This window comes from Lagenorhynchus albirostris, chromosome 16 (genome assembly GCF_949774975.1).
Source record: "Lagenorhynchus albirostris chromosome 16, mLagAlb1.1, whole genome shotgun sequence".
NCBI classification, from domain to species: Eukaryota; Metazoa; Chordata; class Mammalia; order Artiodactyla; family Delphinidae; genus Lagenorhynchus; species Lagenorhynchus albirostris.
Genome location: NC_083110.1, coordinates 6,403,126 through 6,425,325, shown reverse-complemented (window position 1 = coordinate 6,425,325; position 22,200 = coordinate 6,403,126). Strand labels below are relative to the sequence as shown.

General features: G+C 37.7%; 1 protein-coding gene across 5 annotated transcripts in view; it reads right to left on the bottom strand.

The window, feature by feature from the left end:
• The window catches only part of TBCE (tubulin folding cofactor E), a 115,922-nt gene that overhangs the window by 20,471 nt on the left and 73,251 nt on the right, over positions 1-22,200 (bottom strand). For all 5 annotated transcript variants that reach the window (XR_009536132.1, XR_009536133.1, XM_060126502.1 and 2 more), the window contains 2 exons: positions 15,513-15,597; positions 129-314 (listed from right to left, as the gene is read on the bottom strand). Coding sequence is in view for 3 of the 5 variants with exons in the window: in XM_060126502.1 (XP_059982485.1) it covers positions 129-314; positions 15,513-15,597 (271 nt within the window). In the remaining 2 variants the exon portion in view is untranslated. The remainder of the gene's footprint in view (positions 1-128; positions 315-15,512; positions 15,598-22,200) is intronic.

Sequence of the window (22,200 nt, the reverse complement as noted above, 5' to 3'; positions counted from 1 at the left end):
GTTTTGCAGAAAAGATAAGACCACTTTGGAAGCAAAGTTCTGAGCACTGACATGCAGTCGGCTGACCTTAAATCCTGAACTTTGATGAAACTGTGAAAGTCGGCTCTACCATTATCAGTTCCACTTACCTTTGCTGTTTTACAACAGAGTCAAAACCAATGGTTTCCACAGGTTTATTTCCAATTGTAACAATTTGCTCTTTTCCCTCTTCCTCTGGTTCATCCTCTAAAGCATAGCGGTTCTTAATTGCAGTGAGAAAGTCTACTCCAAAATTTACTTTGTTTGGACGAATGAAGGAACCTCCCGTTGGGTGCCTGGGAAAGGAGAGAAACGGAACAGAGAAAATATCATCTATGGGGACCTTTAAATAAGATGACACACACAAAAATCCTTTATAAACTGTCACTCTGCCACAAATGTAAAATGCCTGCATTTACAAATATATTAGCAAATAAAAGCAATTAAACAATTTTTAAAAAGAAGGAAAAAGAAAGTATCATCTACCATAAGGCAATGTTCTGAAGGTTTTCAAAATTTTCTGTATGCTGAAAAAGTAGAATCAGCATAAAAGGGAGAGTAATATACTAAAAAAAAAAGGGTAATTCATACAATTGATCATAAAGGGTTGTGTGCTGATGCAAGCATGTAAAATCCCAATAGATAAACAGACAGATTGAACAGATGATTCACAAAAGAGGAAAGAGAAGTATTAAATCCATGGGGGAAAAGTCTCACCTTGCTAATAATTAAGAAATGTAAATTGGGACTTCCCTGGTGGTCCAGTGGTAAAGAATCCACTTTCCAAGGCAGGGGACGTGGGTTCGATCCCTGGGGATCTACATGCTGCGGGGCAACTAAGCCCACACGCCACAACTACTGAGCTCTCACACCTCAACAAGAGAGCCTGCGTGCGGCAAACTACAGAGCCCACACACCCTGGAGCCTGTGCGCCACAGCTAGACAGAAGCCCGCGCACCACAACAAAGACCCGACGCAGCCAAAAAATTAAATAAATAAAATATTTTAAAAAAAGAAATGTAAATTCAAGCAATGAAACTATTGTCAACAAATCTAGCAAAAAATAAAGTCCAAACACTCAAGACTGAAAGGTTGGGTTAGTTCTTGATTGTATAATCATACTCCTGGGAATTTGTCAGCAGGCAATAATTTAAAAATAAAAACAAAATTGCTTTTACAAAGATTCTATATAATAGCATTTTCTCGGTAACTGAGCAACTCTGGAAACCATAAAAATGCCAGCTGGACAGGAACTATTAAGTAAACCAGACAGATGCAGTCATTAAAATATTCTACCTATAATACTTAATAAAATTACTTACAGAATAATGCTGAGATTTCTAAAAATTGAACCAAATTGTACATGACACAACTACAGAGGAATCATATCTATGGCTAGACAAAGATCAAATAAGAACACAAAGAAATGAAAACATCTGTGGATAACAGGGTTATGTACAAAAATCTTTTAAATGATAACTTGAACTAAATGAAAGTTCAAATATGGGACTAAAATAGAGCATGTGGAAAGAACTGTATAGAAATATAGGATATTTTATCACAATTTATATTCAAGTTTTATAACAATTTTTAGTAATAATCTCTAGACAAATTTAAAAAAATATTAATCATATTGCTGTATGTAATGACTGCTGTCAAGGCTTTCCAAGAGATTCAAAACAGATCTTTAGACACATTAAATTTCAGCATTCAGCACTGCATCCTGGCAATGATACATTACTTTCAGGGAAATCTAAGTATGCCTATAAAACAGCTGTAGAGCAGAAGCAAGAAGAACTACAAGCCTGCAGCCTGTGGAACAAAAACTGCATTCACAGAAAGACAGACAAGATGAAAAGGCAGAGGGCTATGTACCAGATGAAGGAACAATAAAACACCAGACAAACAACTAAATGAAGTGGAGATAGGAAACCTTCCAGAAAAAGAATTCAGAAAAATGATAGTGAAGATGATCCAGGACCTCAGAAACAGAAGGGGCAAAGATCGAGAAGATGCAAGAAATGTTTAACAAAGACCTAGAAGAATCAAAGAACAAACAAACAGAGATGAACAATACAATAACTGAAATGAAGACTACACTAGAAGGAATCAATGGCAGAATAACTGAGGCAGAAGAACAGATAAGTGAACTGGAAGACAGAATGGTGGAATTCACTGCTGTGGAAGAGACTAAAGAAAAAAGAATGAAAAGAAATGAAGACAGCCTAAGAGACTTCTGGGACAACATTAAATGCAACAACATTCGCATTATAGGGGTCCCAGAAGGAGAAGAGAGAGAAAGGACCAGAGAAAATATCTGAAGAGATTATAGTCGAAAACTTCCCTAACATGGGAAAGGAAATAGCCACCCAAGTCCAGGAAGTGCAGAGAGTCCCACACAGGATAAACCCAAGGAGAAACACGCCGAGACACATAGTAATCAAATTGGCAAAAATTAAAGACAAAGAAAAATTATTGAAAGCAGCAAGGGAAAAACGACAAACAACATACAAGGGAACTCCCCTCCCATAAGGTTAACAGCAGATTTCGCAGCAGAAACTCTACAAGCCAAAAGGGAGTGGCATGATATACTTAAAGTGATGAAAGGGAAGAACCTACAACCAAGATTACTATAGCCGGCAAGGATCTCGTTCAGAGTTGATGGAGAAATCAAAAGCTTTATAGAAAAGCAAAAGCTAAGAGAATTCAGCACCACCAAACCAGCTCTACAACAAATGTTAAAGGAACTTCTGTAAGTGGGAAACACAAGAGAAGAAAAGGACCTACAAAAACAAACCCAAAACAATTAAGAAAAAGATTATGGGAACATACATATTGATAACTACCTTAAACGTGAATGGATTAAATGCTCCAACCAAAAGACACAGGCTTGCTGAATGGATACAAAAACAAGACCCATATATATGCTGTCTACAAGAGACCCACTTCAGACCTAGGGACACATGCAGACTGAAAGTGAGGCGATGGAAAAAGATATTGCATGCAAATGGAAATCAAAAGAAAGCTGGAGTAGTAATACTCGTATCAGATAAAATATACTTTAAAATAAAGAATGTTACAAGAGACAAGGAAGGACACTACATAACGATCAAGGGATCAATCCAAAATGCAGATATAACAATTATAAATATATATGCACCCAACATAGGAGCACCTCAATACATAAGGCAACTGCTCACAGCTCTAAAAGAGGAAATCGACAGTAACACAATGATAGTGGGAGACTTTAACACCTCACTCACACCAATGGACAGATCATCCAAAATGAAAATAAAGAAGGAAACAGAAGCTTTAAATGACACAACAGACCAGATAGCTTTAATTGATATTTATAGGACATTCCATCCAAAAACAGCAGATTACACTTTCTTCTCAAGTGCGCATGAAACATTCTCCAGGATAGATCACATCTTGGGTCACAAATCAAGCCTCAGTAAATTTAAGAAAATTGAAATCATATCAAGCATCTTTTCGGACCACAACACTATGAGATTAGAAATGAATTACAGGGAAAAAACCGTAAAAAACACAAACACATGGAGGCTAAACAATACGCTACTAAATAACCAAGAGATCACAGAAGAAATCAAAGAGGAAATCAAAACATACCTAGAGACAAATGACAATGAAAACACGATGATCCAAAACCTATGGGATTGGGCTTCCCTGGTGGTGCAGTGGTTGAGAGTCCGCCTGCCGATTTAGGGGGCGTGGGTTCGTACCCCAGTTCGGGAGGATCCCACATGCTGCGGAGCGGCTGGGCCTGTGGGCCATGGCTGCTGGGCCTGCACGTCTAGAGCCTGTGCTCCGCAGCGGGAGAGGCCGCAGCGGTGAGAGGCCCGCGTACCGCAAAAAACAAAAAACAAAAAACCTATGGGATGCAGCAAAAGCAGTTATAAGAGGGAAGTTTATAGGTATACAAGCCTACCTTAAGAAACAAGAAAAATCTCAAATAAACAATCTAACCTTACACCTAAAAGAACTAGAGAAAGAACAAACAAAACCCAAAGTTAGCAGAAGGAAAGATATCATAAAGATCAGAGCAGAAATAAATGAAATAGAAACTAAGAAAACAATAGCAAAGATCAATAAAACTTTATCTTCCTTGAGAAGATAAATAAAACTGATAAACCATTTAGCCAGACTCATCAAGAAAAAGAGGGAGAGGACTCAAACCAATAAAATTAGAAATGAAAAAGGAGAAGTTACAACAGACACCGCAGACATACAAAGCATCCTAAGAGACTACTACAAGCAGCTCTATGACATAAAATGGACAACCTGGAAGAAATGGACAAATTCTTAGAAAGGTATAACCTTCCAAGCCTGAACCAGGAATAAACAGAAAATATGAACAGACAAATCACAAGTAATGAAATTGAGACTGTGATTTAAAATCTTGCAACAAACAAAAGTCCAGGACCAGATGGCTTCACAGGTGAATTCTATCAAACATTCAGAGAAGAGCTAATACCCATCCTTCTCAAACTCTTCCAAAAAATTGCAGAGGAAGGAACACTCCCAAACTCATTCTATGAGGCTACCATCACCCTGATACCAAAACCAGACAAAAACCAAACAAAGATACTAAAAAAAAAGAAAATTACAGACCAATATCACTGATGAATATAGATGCAAAAATCCTCAACAAAATACTAGCAAACAGAATCCAACAACATATTAAAAGGATCATACACCATGATCAAGTGGGATTTATCCCAGGGATGCAATGATTCTTCAATACACGTAAATCAATCATTGTGATACACCATATTAACAAACTGAAGAATAAAAACCATATGATCCTCTCAATAGATGCAGAAAAAGCTTTTGACAAAATTCAACACCATTTATGATAAAAACTCTCTAGAAGGTGGACAAAGAGGGAACCTACCTCAACATAATAAAGGCCATATATGACAAACCCACAGCAAACATCATTCTCAATGGTGAAAAACTGGAAGCATTTCCTCTAAGATCAGGAACAAGACAAGGATGTCCACTCTCACCACTATTATTCAACATAGTTTTGGAAGTCCTAGCCACAGCAATCAGAGAAGAAAAAGAAATCAAAGGAATACAAATTGGAAAAGAAGAAACAAAACTGTCACTGTTTGCAGATGACATGATACTATACATAGAGAATCCTAAAGATGCCTTCAGAAACTACTGGAGCTAATCAATGAGTCTGGTAAAGGTGCAGAATACAAAATTAATACACAGAAGTCTCTGGCATTCCTATACACTAATGATGAAAAATCTGAAAGAGAAATGAAGGAAACACTCCCATTTACCATTGCAACAGAAAGAATAAAATACCTAGGAATAAACCTACCTAGGGAGACAAAAGACCTGTATGCAGAAAACTATAAGACACTGATGAAAGAAATTAAAGATGATACAAACAGATGGAGAGATATAACACGTTCTTGGATTGGAAGAATCAATATTGTGAAAATGACTACTACCCAAAGCAATCTACAGATTCAATGCAAGCCCTATCAAATTACCAATGGCATTTTTTACAGAACTAGAACAAATCATCTTAAAATCTGAATGGAGACACCAAAGACCCTGAATAGCCAAAGCAGCCTTGAGGGAAAAAAACGGAGGTGGAGGAATCGAACTCCCTGAGTTCAGACTATACTACAAAGCTACAGTAATCAAGACAGTATGGTACTGGCACAAAAACAGAAACATAGATCAATGGAACAGGATAGAAAGCCCAGAGATAAACCCACGCACCTATGGTCAACTAATCTATGACAAAGGAGGCAAGGATATACAATGGAGAAGACAGTCTCTTCAATAAGTGGTGCTGGGAAAACTGGACAGCTACATATAAAAGAATGAAATTAGAACGCTCCCTAACACCATACACAAAAATAAACTTAAAATGGATTCGATACCTAAATGTAAGACTGGACACTATAAAACTCTTAGAGGAAAACATAAAAAGAACACTCTATGACATAAATCACAGCAAGATCCTTTTTGATCCACCTCCTAGAGTAATGGAAATAAAAACAAAAATAAACAAATGGGACCTAATGAAACTTCAAAGCTTTTGCACAGCAAAGGAAACCATAAACAAGATGAAAAGACAACTCAGAATAGAAAATATTTGCAAACAAATCAACGGATAAAGGATTAATCTCCAAAATATATAAACAGCTCATGCAGCTCAATATTAAAGAAACAAACAACCCAATCCAAAAATGGGCAGAAGACCTAAATAGATATTTCTCCAAAGAAGGCATACAGATGGCCAAGAAGCACATGAAAAGTTGCTCAACATCACTAATTATTAGAGAAATGCAAATCAAAACTACAATGAGGTATCACCTCACACCAGTTAGAATGGGCATCATCAGAAAATCTACAAACAACAAATGCCGGTGTGCAGAAAAGGGAGCCCTCTTGCACTGTTGGTGGGAATGTAAATTGATACAACCACTATGGAGAACAGTATGGAGGTTCCTTAAAAAGCTACAAATAGAACTACCATATGACCCAGCAATCTCACTGCTGGGCATATACCCAGAGAAAACCATAATTCAAAAAGACACATGCACCCCAATGTTCACTGCAGCGCTACTTACAATAGCCAGGTCATGGAAGTGACCTAAATGCCCAATGACAGACGAATGGATAAAGAAGTTGTGGTACATATATACAATGGAATATTACTCAGCCATAAAAAAGCACGAAATTGAGTCATTTGTTGAGACGTGGGTGGATCTAGAGACTGTCATACAGAGTGAAGTCAGAAAGAGAAGATCAAATATCGTATATTAACACATGTATGTGGAACCTAGAAAAATGGTACAGATGAACCAGTTTGCAGGGCAGAAGTTGAGACAGAGATGTAGAGGACAATAGTATGGACACCAAGGGGGAAAGCCGTGTGGGGCTGGGGATGGTGGTGCGCTGAATTGGGCGATTGGGATTGACATGTATACATGATGTGTATAAAATAGATGACTAATAAGAACCTGCTGTATAAAAAAATAAATACAATAAAATTTTAAAAACCCACAAAAAAACCCCCAAAAAAGCTGTAAATGTTAATATCATCATTTGATCATGTCAGAGAATAAATGATGAAATACATGAATTGCCAAAAATGTATGATAAACACTATTTTGGCTTACACCCTTTAACTCTTTTAAACAAATGAAACTTTCGGAGAAGTCACCATAATTAAAGAGAATGAAAATAATACTGATGATAAATTTTGTCAATATAAACATATATACATTTTCTTCTGGGAGGTGGGTCAACAGAAATTACCAGATTGTAAAAGGAACTCGGAATCTCGGAAAGTCAGAAGTGATGTCAGGGCAAAAAGAAGGGGCCCGGAGGTCGTGAGAACCCCCCGAGAGGGTGGTGTCCTGGAAAGCAGTGGAGACAGTGGACAACCGTGTCCAGGGCTGTGAATGCCCGGAAGGCGACAGCTGAGTTTGGCCAATGAATCTAGCAACCGGAAAGTGACCCTGCTAGAAGCAGCTGGGGTGGGGCCGTGGGACAAGCTCCAGAGAGTGAGAGGAGAGTGGGCTCAGACTCCTCTCGTCCACAGGAGATCCAATGGAAAGGGGAGAGGAAGGATGGAAAGGGCAGATGTTTTAAGATGGGAGAAAGTACCAAACTTACATGAGACAAAAATAACCCAAGGGAGAGGGGGAAATTGTCGATGCAGGAAATTAAATTCTCTGTTGCAGCAGAATCAGGTCCTGAGTCTGCCTGCTGTGATATCAGAGGATCACTGACTACCAGAAGCTGCCTAGAAAATATTTCGTTTTCTTTTCACACAGAAAAGGCTCCTAGTGTGAAAAACACAGTTCTGTTTTAACAAATACATTTCTATCACTCAGCTAAAGAGATTAAATGTAGCTAGCCTCATTTATATATATATATATATATATATATATATATATATTTTTTTTTTAAAGTTTTAATTTTCACTGCATTGGGTCTTTGTTGCTGCGCATGGGCTTTCTCTAGTTGTGGCGAGCGGGGGCTACTCTTCATTGCGGTGCACGGGCTTCTCATTGCGGTGGCTTCTCTTGTGGCGGAGCACGGGCTCTAGGCACATGGGCTTCAGTAGTTGCGGCACACGGGCTCAGTAGTTGCAGTGTGCGGGCTTAGTTGCTCCGCGGTATGTGGGATCGTCCCCGACCAGGGCTCGAACCCGAGTCCCCTGCACTGGCAGGAGGATTCTTAACCACTGTGCCACCAAGGAATTCCCTAGCCTCTTTTTTCTTTTTTTTTAAGAGTTCAAACGGATCTACCTAAGAGATTACCTAGTCTAGGACTTCTCAAACTCAACCTGAAAAGCAGTCAGTCACCTGGAAAGCTTACTGGAACCCACCCCAGGTTGTGCACGCAGTGGGACTGGGCTGGGGCCCAGGTTCTGCTGTTTAAAACAATGTGCCAGGGGATTCTGATGCAGGGGGGCCTCATGTCCCACTTTAAGAAACTTTGATCTAATCCAATCCCATTTCACTTGGGGATATTGGGGTCACAATCACAGAGGTAGCACAACCAAGACTCGGATTCCTGACTACCAGTGCACTATCCTTTCCTGCATTTCTGTCTTTATTCTCCTCACTACCACAAATTTTAGTAGTTATTAGATCCATCAGTAGATATTATTATTTAATGTTATTTAGTAAAGAAATATAGATCTAAAAAAGAGAAATATATATCTAACTAGATCATAATTTTAAAATATTTTTGATTACTTCAATGTGACTAAATTTCCTCTGTAATGCAATGTATTTTTTTCCCCTGCTTTTGAAAAGATTATGTTATGCCTCCAAAAGGACACACAACATAAAAAAAGTCCTGGTCTAGTGTGTATTCCACAGAAGAAGTAGAATCTGAGTTGGACCTTGAAACCTGAGTAGGAGCTTGATGAAAAAGTGGTGGTACTTGTCCTACAATAAGCATCAAACAGGATCCTACATGAAAATCCCTCTGAGAATAGAGAAAGCACAGCAAAAGCAATACTACTGAAAATAAGACATTTCTAGAACCATAACATTTTAACTAAAATATGTTTTAAACAAAGGTGCTTCACCCACAATGTTCGCCGCAGCACTACATTACAACAGCTAAGACATGGAATCAACCTAAATGTCCATCAACAGATGAATGGATAAAGAAGATGTGGTGTGTATGTGTGTGTGTGTGTGTGTGTGTACACACACACACACACACACACACACAGACTGAAATATTACTCAGCTGTAAAAAAGAATGAAAATAATGCCATTTGCAGCAACATGGATGGACTTAGAGATTATCACACTAAGTGAAGTAAGCCAGACAGAGACAAATATATGATATCACTTATACATAGAATCTAAAAAAAATGATACAATGAACTTATTTACAAAACAGAAATAGACCCACAGACATAGAAAACAAACTTATGGCTGGTTACCAAAGGGGAAAGCGGGGGGGCGGGGGGGAGGGATAAATTAGGAGTGTGGAATTAACATATACACACTACTATATATAAATAGATAAACAACAAGGTCCTGCTGTATGGCACAGGGAACTATACCCAATATTTTGAAATAACCTATAAGGGAAAAGAATCTCAAAAAGATTATATATATATATATAAACTGAATCGCTTTCTGTACACCTGAAACTAACACGATATTGTAAATCAACTATACTTTAAAAAAAAAATAAACGTGTTTCTTACAAAGTAAATCACAAAGATGACTTGTAGGTTGTCTCGTTTAATTTTCCATTTTGACAGCACACAGTCCAATCTTGTGTTTACTGACAACTAAACGTTATGAATGTTAAACACTTTACATGTACAAGGCTGAACTAAATCCCAAGGTATGTTGTTAGGTGTCAGAAAAATAATTCCAGACAATTTAGAACACTCGTTTATGTACCTCAATCTATCTAAATGTATACAAACAAATGAGTTTTGCATCTAAGAGACTGTTCCTAGAGTCTCACATTTACGAAACAGGCTTTGGCTTACAAAACAGTGAAATTTGAAATTTTAGTGAAATGAAATTATGAAATTTATGAAATAGTATTAGTTTTCCTTAAAGGAGTAACACTGGGGGGTGGAAATAGAAATAGGAAAATGTATTGTTCAAATATTATGTGACTGAAATGTAAAAATAAGTATGAGAGCACAAATTTTAAAACCAGCACATTTATAATAAATGAAAAACAACAATGTAAAACAAATACCACGGTTTTCATTTCTGTCCTAAATTTATAACAGTGGTAATGAACAATTCAAGAAGAGACCTTTATTACTGTTTAGTTTCGCTGCAGGCAGAAGAAAGAAGTCAGAAATGGTGTTAGGGTGCAAAGGAGATGCTGTGCCCTTTGCAGATCAAAGGAAAACATCAAACATCAGTCTCCTCTGCAACATTCCTGGCAGGTTTCTCGGAAAAACAAACAGCCCAGCAAATAAAAAATGCTAGCTGAAGGAGTGCCCATCAATAACAGTAAATCTTCAAAGACAAACTAATAATTCAAAGATTCCACTGAGATCTTAGATTATTATCAAGATGTTGCATCTGAACACTGAAATTCTGAACCCTGCCTAAAAGAGAAAAAACTGGGGGAGGGGAGGGAGTGAAGGGGGAGAGTCCAAAATGTTTTCTCTTGTAAGCATTCGGCTTGTTCAAGTTCCTGCCTCCTTCGGCCCACCAATTACATATGCAGCTAGGAAAGTCCATACATCCCAACCACGGCTCTTGCAGAAATGAAAGACTCTCACGAAGCACTATAATCAAGGTTCAGTCTGCCCAACAGAGTTGTAAGATAAAATTCAGGTGCCCAGTTAAATCTGGATTTCAGATAAACAATCTGAAATTTGTTATATACTTAAAATTTTTCATTATAAGTATATATATGATGCATGTCCCATACTTATACCAATAAATGCTTATACTGCTTATCTGAAACCCAAATTTCACCATGCATTTTGTATTTTTATTTGCTGAATCTGGCAATACTACTCAAAGGTAAAAGGGTCCCCAACAGATTCCAAAACTCCTATAGTAAGTATCTTTCTTATTGGGGCTTGTTTAGATGCTGGGAAAGACTGGGTCTCTGGGGAGTTCCTAATAAATGTCATTGACCTTGATATCCTGTTTGTTACAGGCATGCATAGAGCCTTTTCAGCAACACTGCATAACTAACCATTCACCATGAGAGGAGACATATTCACTCTAATTTAATGTATATTGCTGTAATATCTAAAGAATTGACCAGGTGAACTCATTTTCCCAACAGAAAAAAAAGAAAAAAGCTCAGTTGATAAGCATCTTTTTGCACACTGCTTCTGAATGTCACAATTTCTATTTTGCCCTGATTCATGGGAAGCTTCCCAAAATGAAATATCTCTCTTCACCTCTTACAGAGATTCACCCTGCCTGTATCCTATCAGCACATTTAGTGATTTTTTAAAAAATTATCCTATCACTTTATACCTATACCAGAGTAGAGTGCCCTGTGCTATACAGTAGGTTCTCATTAGTTATCTCTTTTATACATAGTAGTGTATATATGTCAATCCCAATCTCCCAATCCATTCCACCCTCCAGGAGAATATTTTATACTGATGCATTAATGCTCATTTAAGAACCTCAGAAAGGGTGAGCTGTGACAGAGCGAGAGAGAGGCATGGACATATATACACTACCAAACGTAAGGTAGATAGCTAGTGGGAAGCAGCCGCGTAGCACAGGGATATCAGCTCGGTGCTTTGTGATGGCCTGGAGGGGTGGGATGGGGAGGTGGGAGGGAGGGAGACGCAAGAGGGAGGAGATAAGGAAACGTGTATATGTATGGCTGATTCACTTTGTTGTAAAGCAGAAACTAACACACCATTGTAAAGTAATTATACCCCAATAAAGATGTTAAAAAAATAATAATAAAATAAAATAAAATGAAAAATAAAGTGTATTTTGGATCTGTAAAAAAAAAAGAACCTCAGAACACTTTCCAACAATCTTATGACGCACACAGGATAAGTAAATCGAGGAGCTTCCATTTGTTAAGTTAGCCAGTGTTGTGGACATGGTCTGGACACCATGTCCCCTCTGACGCCAAGTATTAAACTCCATTCATGGTGCTGAAGAAAAGTAAGATTTTAACATTTCTTGCTCAAAAGAAAAGAGAAATCATGCAATTACTTAGAAAGGGAATATTTTCAATAAAAGCTGAGGGTAAAATACTGACCCACACAGTTCAAAGAGTTTAGGGTACACCCTTTAGTTTAGGTTGAAAGAAAAGTGCTGGAAATCTAGGGATAAGGCAGAGAGAAATTCAAAGTTCATCACCTTAACTGAACCTCTCAACTCCCCAAAAGACAAGAGATGGAGAACAGAAGCACCTGGGAGAGACACATAACTGGTTCACAGGCATAAATTTGGGATAAACCTGTATACTACTACTGTAAACCGACAGTGTCACAAATATTAATTACAGGTAATTAATATATAACCAGGAGATTGCCATATTTACCTTAGGTTATTTAAGAGATCAGATTGAAACTAAAGAGTGACATGAAGTCCTCTGAACATGGGGGCCTTCCAAGGTAATCTGGTCTACTCCCTAAACTTCTTCTGTCGGTGTCACACCAACTATTCAAGAAAAAATTTTACCTTATTTTTAGAGAACTACACTAAAGAGGAGTTCATTCATAGCCAGGATTTGAGCTTGACTCCAGTGTTTCGTGCTCTACTCATAACCCACTTGGTCACCAATACCTGTCATAGCCATCTCAAAGAGTCAGCGTAACGAACAAATGTGATAACACGGAAACACTGAAAGCTAACTGTGAAGACAGTTCTTCTCTGGGTTAAAGCCCATCTTATATCCTTCTTGAAGGTCGTTGTTAAAACAGAGGTTAGACCTTTGCAAATGTTATTCTATTCTAAACTGAGAAGTCTCATGAGATCAACGTGAGCTGAAGTGGTTGGGGGAAAATACACAGGGAAGAATGTATGCCCTGAGCCGGGCCTTGAAAACCACCCTGTCTGTCCCCAGGTTCTGACCTCAAGCGGCAGGACCTAACCCTGACCGGCAGGGTGTCACCCCAGCAACCTGGGACGCTGGGGAGACTCAAGAAAGCAGCTCACCAAACACCTCACTCAACATACCCTAATATCCTGCATACACAGCAGAGGCCAGCAGACTAGCCTTCATAAGACATGCACCAGAGTGCATAACTACCCTGTTATACTGTGTCTAACAGGCTCAGCCACTTGACAGTAACACGTGCTTCTGAAGAGGTGGGATCCGAATTTTGCTATCAATATGACAACTTCTGACCCATTTTCCTCCTTTAAAATGGGTATACCACCTTTTTGCCATTTACCTATTTCACAAGTATAAGATGGGAACATTTATGATCTGACAACTTTAAATTGCTTTGGCTTCATGAAAATAGCATCTAAGCATTAAAAAAAATGTGTACTGTGGTAAAATACGTATCGCTATTATGACTTTCCAAGTAAAATTTGAAATGTAAAAGAAGACTCCAATGAAGTTACTAAGAGATCTGAATTGGCTTAATAACAAGTACATGTGCTATATTCTGTTTTGTCTGATTTAGAGATTCTAAGATATTGGTATAATCTTTACTAGTTGAAGCCAAGTTCGAACTAATACCAATATAAGCATTAACAACTATAAAGGATAAGGTAATTCCTTTAGTCTAGACTAGTGGTTCTCCACCACAACAGAGCCAATGCTCCCTTGTATATTGCCCCCAAAACAACGCGAAATGGAATTACTGACCCATACAGGATTTCAAAGTCAACAAAATGTCATTTCATTGAAACAAAAGTGATTTATAATAACATAACATGTATTTCAACATGTAAATGCTCAGGCATGACTGTACTAGGAAACACAACAAAGCAAGGAAATGCTTATTCCAAGGGTAAGAACCTGAACACTAAGTCTGTGCCCATCAGCACTTCAGGGCAAATCCCAGCTCTGCCAGGACTGACACAAGTCTTCATTTTCCTACTCAGAATAACCAAGACTGAAAATATCACCATATGCAGAGACCATGAAGGACACGTAACCATGGATGATTTGGGAGGTGCTGGGGCAGGCTCCTCAGGGAACGTTCCCTCACTGGAGGTTTTGTGAGGTCATGGTCCAGGGAGGTAAGGGGTCAACAGGCCAAGCTACGAGATTTCTATTTCAACACCTCTCTAAACACATAAATTGCTCCCTTCATACTCTATGACCTCTTGACAGATTCTGAGCTGGCCTCATGCCATGTCTGTCACTACCGCTGGCCTCTAGGAACATGCCAATTCTTCTTCTATCCTGACTTCCCAAAACTACAGAATGCTCGACTAGGAAACTTATTTTGCTATTATCTGATTTTGACCTTCATTTTAGAGGTTAGTAAATTTAGTCTGATTTAAGGTCATAAAGATTGTTAAAAGCAAAGCTAGAGGCCTCTTGATTACCAGGCCAGGAGTGTGTTCACTGTACCACATTTAAAGAATGATAAGCTTAATAATAACAGATTCTTCCGAGAAACTGAAACTTAGGGAAAACAAACAACAACAAAAATTTGAAAGATAGACTGCCTGAAATTCCCCTCCATCCTTTTCAGAGCTTCACATAGTTTCTCTGAAATCAAGCAGGTAAAAATATTAGTAGATATGCACTATAATGTGTAATTCTTTTCATGATAAGAGCTTTATTTTATTTTATTTTTTAAATAAATTTATTTATTTTATTTATTTATTTTTGGCTGCGTTGGGTCTTCGTTGCTGCGTGCGGGCTTTCTCTAGTTGTGGCAAGCGGGGGCTACTCTTTGTTGTGGTGTGTGGGCTTCTCATTGCAGTGGCTTCTCTTGTTGTGGACCACGGGCTCTAGGAGCGTGGGCTTCAGAAGTTGTGGCACGCAAGCTCAGTAATTGTGGCACACAGGCTTAGTTGCTCTACAGCATGTGGGCTCTTCCCAGACCAGGGCTTGAACCCGTGTCTCCTGCATTAGCAGGCAGATTCCTAACCACTGCACCACCAGGGAAGCCCAAGAGCTTTTTTTAAAATAGTGGCCTAGCATGCCACTGTTTGGATGTTCTGTATTTTGCTTAATCAACTGCTTTTATTGGATATCTAGGCTATTCCTCGTCTAGTATTCACTCAGTGGGTAGTAAATAGTTAATGAATCAATGAGAAATGTTTGGATCCATACAATTAAAAAAAGAACTGTCACAAAACAAAAACACAAAAAAGGACAAAGAAAGCAACCCCACTTGCAAGGTTAAGACTGAGAATTTTAAAAACAAGGAAAAAAACTCTACAAATAGAATTGTCTTTTTAGAATACACCAAATTCTACATTATAACTACCCTAACAGTCAAACATGTCTTCTTCTCCATCCCCCCTTATTCAGCTATTTAACATTCTCCTAGATAACCATGCCAATTCGCAATAGAAAATTACCTGCATTTAAAATACACAGTCCCTTCGTGGCTTCCATCATGCTTTCCCCTCTCAGGATTGTCCCATTCTACTCCTAACCAGAGTCCTGGAAGAACAAGAAAAACAAAATGAGCATTAAATTAGGACACAGGTGATGCTCCATTTTTCTGCAAGGAAATACAGTTTGCAGTGGAAACCACAGCACACAGACACCACTGGGGGAGAAAGAAATGTCTTTAGGAAAAGACAAGTCAACCTCAGACTCAGAACTTAATCAGCAAATGCAATAGCAAGTTTGGTTCAAAAAGCCAACAAAAAACACAACTGCAGAAAACAACAGTAGCTCAAATTTACAGACAGAAAGTAGAATGGTGGTTGCCAGGAGCTAAGGGGAGGGGAGAATGGGGAGTTCTTGTTTAATGGGTACAGAGTTTCAGTTTTGCAAAATGAAGAGTCCTGGAGATGGATGGTGGTGATAACTATGACAATGTTACCGTACTTAATATCACTGAACTATACACTTAAAAGTGGTAAAATGGTAAGTTTAGTTATGTATAACTTACCACAATTAAAAAAATATATATATATATATATATATACACACACACACATATATAAGATATCTCTTTCAAAGCACCAGAGAGCTAACAAGGCACTGAAGAATTACAAAATTCTTTTTTGTAATTGAATTTGTAATTGAATTACAAAATTCAATTACAAAATTGTAATTACAAAATTACAAAATCTGAGAGAAAAGGGAAACCCAGAGTTAAACGAAGTCTTAAAGCAAATTTTTCCCCGCAAGGCATCTGCTGATTCTGGTAGAAAAGGCTGAAAAGCTAAAATGCTGAACAGAGCTTTGGCCAGAGCTTTTGAGGGACTAAGAGGTCAATAATGAAAATTACAGCCTCCCAAGGAAGATGGAGGTTGCAAGAAACCCTCTAGGTTTCGTACTGGAGCTTGAAATGCCTTGATTTTAAGAGTTAGGAAGGAACCAACTCTAAACAGACGAGCCCTTGAAGGGACTGAAGGTCAACTTCAAATAATCTCATTCCCAGATTTGTTTAAGTGATCTGGGATTGCCAGGGACCCTCGCCATCTGCCAGAGTTAACTTCAGTCCTCTCTGGAGGAAGCTAACACCATTGCAAAGCTCAAATTATAACTCTTCATAATCAATACCTGGCACTCAAACAGAAACAACCAAGCATAGAAAAAGATAAGCATCTATGACTGAAAACCAAGAAAAACAACAGCCAACAGCAGCAGATCCACTGGGCATCTGCATAACAGAGTTTTACGTATGTTTAATATTTTCAGGAAAACAAAAGATAAAATTGAGAACTTCAGCAGAAATATTTTTAAACTTTTTTCAAACCCTAAATGGAAATTCTGGAACTGAAAAATTCAATAATTCAAATTATAATTCAATGGATAGTTTTTTTACAATAGATTATACATAATTTTTTTAAAAAACAGGTGAGAAAAAAATATATACAGAACATAGCACAGTAATAAGTGATGAAAAACAGACTAGCATGTAAGAGACGTAGAGAATACAACGAAAAGGTCTACCATGTATATAGAACTGGAGCCCCCAAAAAGAGAGTAGGGAGAGATTGTGGAAAGAGCAATCTCTGAAGAAATAATGACTGAGACTATTACAAAACTAAAGAAAGGCATCAAGCCACACATTTAAGAAGGTCTAAGAAAAATAAACAGTACAAATGCAAGACAAACAAAAAACAACCACAAAAAAAAGAGAAAACAAAACAAAGCAAAACCAAACTCCACCAGTTGCCATATAACAAAGACAGAGAAAAATCTTAAAACAGCTCGGGGTGAGGGAGAGGAAACAGATTATCTCCAAAGGAAAACAACCAGAAATAGTTGACTGACTTCTCCATAGAAACAGTAAAAGCCAGAACGATAAATGAATAATATCTTCAAAATACTGGGGGAAAAAAAAGTTAAAAACAAACAAACAAAAACACCCTGGCAATCTGGAACACTGTAATTGGTGAAAATATCCTTCAAAAAAGTAAGCAAGGGGCCCTGAATACCCAAAACAATCTTGAAAAACAGTAACAAAGTCAGAGGGCTTATACTTTCCAATTTCAAAACTTGCTACAAAGCTACTGTAATCAAAAAAGTGTGTTACTGTCATAAGGCTCAGATCAAAGGAGTAGAGTTGAGAATCCAGAAATAAACCCATACATGGTCAACTGGTTTTTGACAGAAGTGTCAAGTCAACTCAACAGGAAAGAACAGTCTTTTCAACAAATGGTGCTGAGACAACTAGATACCCACATGCAAAAGAATGAATTTGGACACCCAACTCTCAAAATAGATTAAAAAAACCTCTTAGAAGAAAACTTTATTTCTAAGGATTTATTTCTAATCCTAAAACTTAAGGATAAATCTATAAAACCATGGATTTGGCACTGGATTCTTAGATATGGCACCAAAAGATCAAGCAACAAAAGAAAAAAACATAAATTGGACTTCATAAAATTTAAACTTTTTTTTTTTTTTTTGTGGTACGTGGGCCTCTCACAACAGTGGCCTCTCCCGTTGCGGAGCACAGGCTCCGGACGTGCAGGCTCAGCGGCCATGCCTCAGGGGCCCAGCCGCTCTGTGGCATGTGGGATCCTCCCGGACCGGGGCACGAAACTATGTCCCCTGCATCGGCAGGCAGACTCTCAACCACTGCGCCACCAGGGAAGCCCAAAATTTAAACACTTTTGTACATCAAAGGCCATTAACAGAAATGGGTGAAAAATGTACCACTCTGGTGGGAGATGTTGATAATGGGAGAGGTTATGCATGTGTGGGGGCAGGAGGTATATGGGAAATCTCTGTACCTTCCACTCAACTTCCTTGTGAACCTAAAGCTATTCTAAAAAACAAAGTCTACTTTTAAAAGGTTAAAATGGTGTGTAATTGATAAAAATATCAAATCACTATGTTGCACACCTGAAACTAATATAATGTTTTAAGTCAACTATACTTCAATAAAAAGATTAAAATGGTAAATTTTATGTTACATATATTTTATAACAATTTTACAGTTTTAATGGAAAAAATGGGTAAAATGGCAAATTTTGTTTTATATATATGTAACCATAACTAAAAAAAAAATTTTTTTAAGGCAACATAATGGCAACTTCAACAAAGAAATATCGACAAGGGTGATCTTCAAGGAAAAAGAAAATTATCCCAGAAGGAAGCCTGAGGATACAGAGGGGAATGAAGGGCAACAAAATGGTAAATATATGGTAAGTCTAAATTAATACTGAAATACGAAATAACAGTAATATTATCTCTTTGGGTTTAAAATACACACAGATTGGGCTTCCCTGGTGGCGCAGTGGTTAAGAATCTGCCTGCCAATGCAGGGTACACAGGTACGAGCCCTGGTCTGGGAAGATCCCACATGTCACACAGCAACTACGCCCATGTGCCACAACTACTGAGCCTGCGCTCTAGAGACTGCGAGCCACAACTACTGAGCCCGTTTATCGGAACTACTGAAGCCCATGCGCCTACAGCCTGTGTTCCACAACAAGAGAAGCCACTGCAATGAGAAGCCCACACACCACAACGAAGAGTAGCCCCTGCTTGCCGCAACTAGAGAAAGCCCATGCACAGTAACAAAGACCCAACACAGCCAAAAATAAAATAAATTAAAAAAAATTTTTTAGTAAGATAAAATACACAGATTAAAATATCCAACGTGTGGATAAGGAGGAAGGTAGGTGGAATTAATGTTCAAGAGTTCTAACGTCTTTGCATGAGTCCAGGAAGAGGTAAAATTACTAATTTTTATTAGGCTTTTATAATTCAAAGACGTATGTTTTATTTTAATCTCTAGGGTAACCACTAAATAATAAAAATGTATAAATACCAAATTAATAGAGGGAAATTTTAAACTAATCAATCCAGTGAAAGAAAAAAAAGCAATAAAGAGCATAGGCAAGACAAATTAGAAAGTAAATAATTAGATGGTAGACATAAACCCAAATTACCAACAATTAAATAAAACCATAATGGACTAAATATTCTAGTTAAAAGCGAGCTTGCAAAAACTGTCCTCGGGATTTTGATAGGGATAGCCACTGAATCTGTAGATTGCTATGGGTAGTATTGACATTTTAATAATATTAACTCTTCAAATCCATGAACATGGGATGTCTTTCTATTTATTTATGTCTTCTTTAATTTCTTTCAACAGTGCATTATAGTTTTCATTGTACAAATCTTTTACCTCCTTGGTTAATTTTTAAGTATATCATTATTTTTGATGTGGTATAAACATACAATGCAGTATTATTCAGCCTTAAAAAGGAAGGAAATTTTAACACATGCTACAGCATGGATGAACCCTGAGGACATTATACTAAGTGAAGTCATCCAGTCACAAAAGGACAAATGCTGTATGATTCCACCTATATGAGGTACTTAGAGTAGTCAAATTCATGGAGACAGAAAGTAGAATGTAGTTGCCAGGGACTGGGGGAGGGGAGAATGGGAAACTAACGTGTAATGAGTATGAAGGTTCAGTTCGAGAAGATAAAAAAGGTTTTGGAGATGGATGACGATGGTGGTTGCACAATATGAATGTACCTAATGCCACTGAACAGTACACTTAAAAAATGTGAAAAATGTAACTTTTATGTTATGTGTATTTTACCACAACAAAAAATAAATAAAAATTTAAAAACTGAAATCAGAGTAGGTTCTCTCAACACAGTGGAATTCAGCTGGAAGTCAATAACACAGAACTCATTAGAAAAGCCTCATATATTTAGAAATTAAGGAATATCATTCCAAATTACCTTGCATCAAAAAAGAAAGCACAATGTCAATTAGAAAATACTTTGAACCAAATCATAATGAAAACGCTACATGTCAAAATGTGGGGAATGCAGCTAAAGTTGCATTTTGAGAGAAACTTACAGACTTAAATGTATACGTTAGGTTCAAGACGGAAAACAATCATCTGTCTCAAAATGTTAAGGGGAGAAAAACAAGTTAATTAAACCTACAGAAAGTAAAAGGAAGTAAATAATAAGGAGTGAAAATTAATAGGACAGGAAAATAAGTAAGACAGTTCTCTGCCCCAAAACATCTTAAAGTTTTCTAATAGGGACAGATGTGTAAACTAACAGTCATTATATAAAGAATCAGTCTTGGAGTAAAAGTAAATTCAGATGTTATGGGAGCACAGATAAGAAGACAAGTTAATATTGCTTGGAGTAGTTATGGGAAAGACATACAGAGGTAGTAGTAACACTTGAGGTCAGCCTTGAAGAAAAAATATGCCAGGTGAAGGCATAGTGTGAGATTTCATAATCTGTTTATAGGACCTCAAAAAATCCTGAGTAGCTAGAGCTAAAAGTGTTGCCCAGAGGTTGCACAGGAGCATGTAGTTCAGGAGAAAAAGACTAAAGGTGTTAAAAGAGATTGCACCCAACTGTGTCAAAGAGGTTGCAACGTGGTAAAAGCTTTAACTTTATCCTGCTTCTCCAGAGAACCCTATGTAATAAGCATAGAGAAAAGAAGACATACAAATGGCCAATAGGCACATAAAAAGATGCTCATCATCTAATTATTAGAGAAATGCAAATCAAAACTACAATGAGGTACCACCTCACACCAGTCACAATGGACACCATTAAAAAGTCTACAAATAATAAATGCTGGAAAGGGTGTGGAGAAAAGGGAACCCTCTTACACTGTTGGCGGGAATGTAAACTGGTTCAGCCACTATGGAGAACAGTATGGAGGTTCCTCAAAAAACTAAAAATAGAATTACCTTATGACCCAGCAATTCCACTCCTGGGCATATACCTAGATAAAACTATAATTCCAAAAGATACATGCACCCCAATGTTCACAGCAGCACTACTTACAAGAGCTAAGACATGGAAGCAACCTAGATGTCCATCAACAGATGAATGGAAAAAGAAGATATGGTACATATATACAATGGACTATTACTCAGCCATTAAAAAGAATGAAATAATGCCATTTGCAACAACATGGATAGACCTAGAAATTATCACACTAAGTGAAGTCAGACAGAGAAAGACAAATACCATATTATATCACTTATATGTGGAATCTAAAACAATGATACGACACAAATGAACATATCTATGAAACAGAAACAGACTCACAAACATAGAGAACAGACTTTTGGTTGCCAAGGGAGTGGGGGTAGGGAAAGACTGGGAGTTTGGGATTAGCAGATGCAAACTATTATATATAGAATGGATAAACAACAAAGTCCTACTATATAATACGGGGAACTATATTCAATATCCTGTGATAAACCATAATGGAAAAGAATATGAAAAAGAATATATATATGTATAACTGAATCACTTTACTGTATAGCAGAAATTAACACAACATTGTAAATCAACTATACTTCAATAAAATTTTTTTTAAAAAGCACGGAGAAACATGACCTCAATTTTAAAGGTAAAAACTGAAGCTTGGGGAAAATATGTGACTTGTTAAAGGGAAAACTCTGTTTCTTCCACTCATCTCACAACACTTCTGACACCAGATGTGTGGGTTTTTCCACACCAAGAGATTCTCCAGTTCTTGGTGGACAGGAGGGGGGGTGCTGCAATTCAACTCAATTCTGACACGGACTGCCTGGAGTTAGTGCAGACCCCTAGGTTAAGGGCTTAGTCCCAC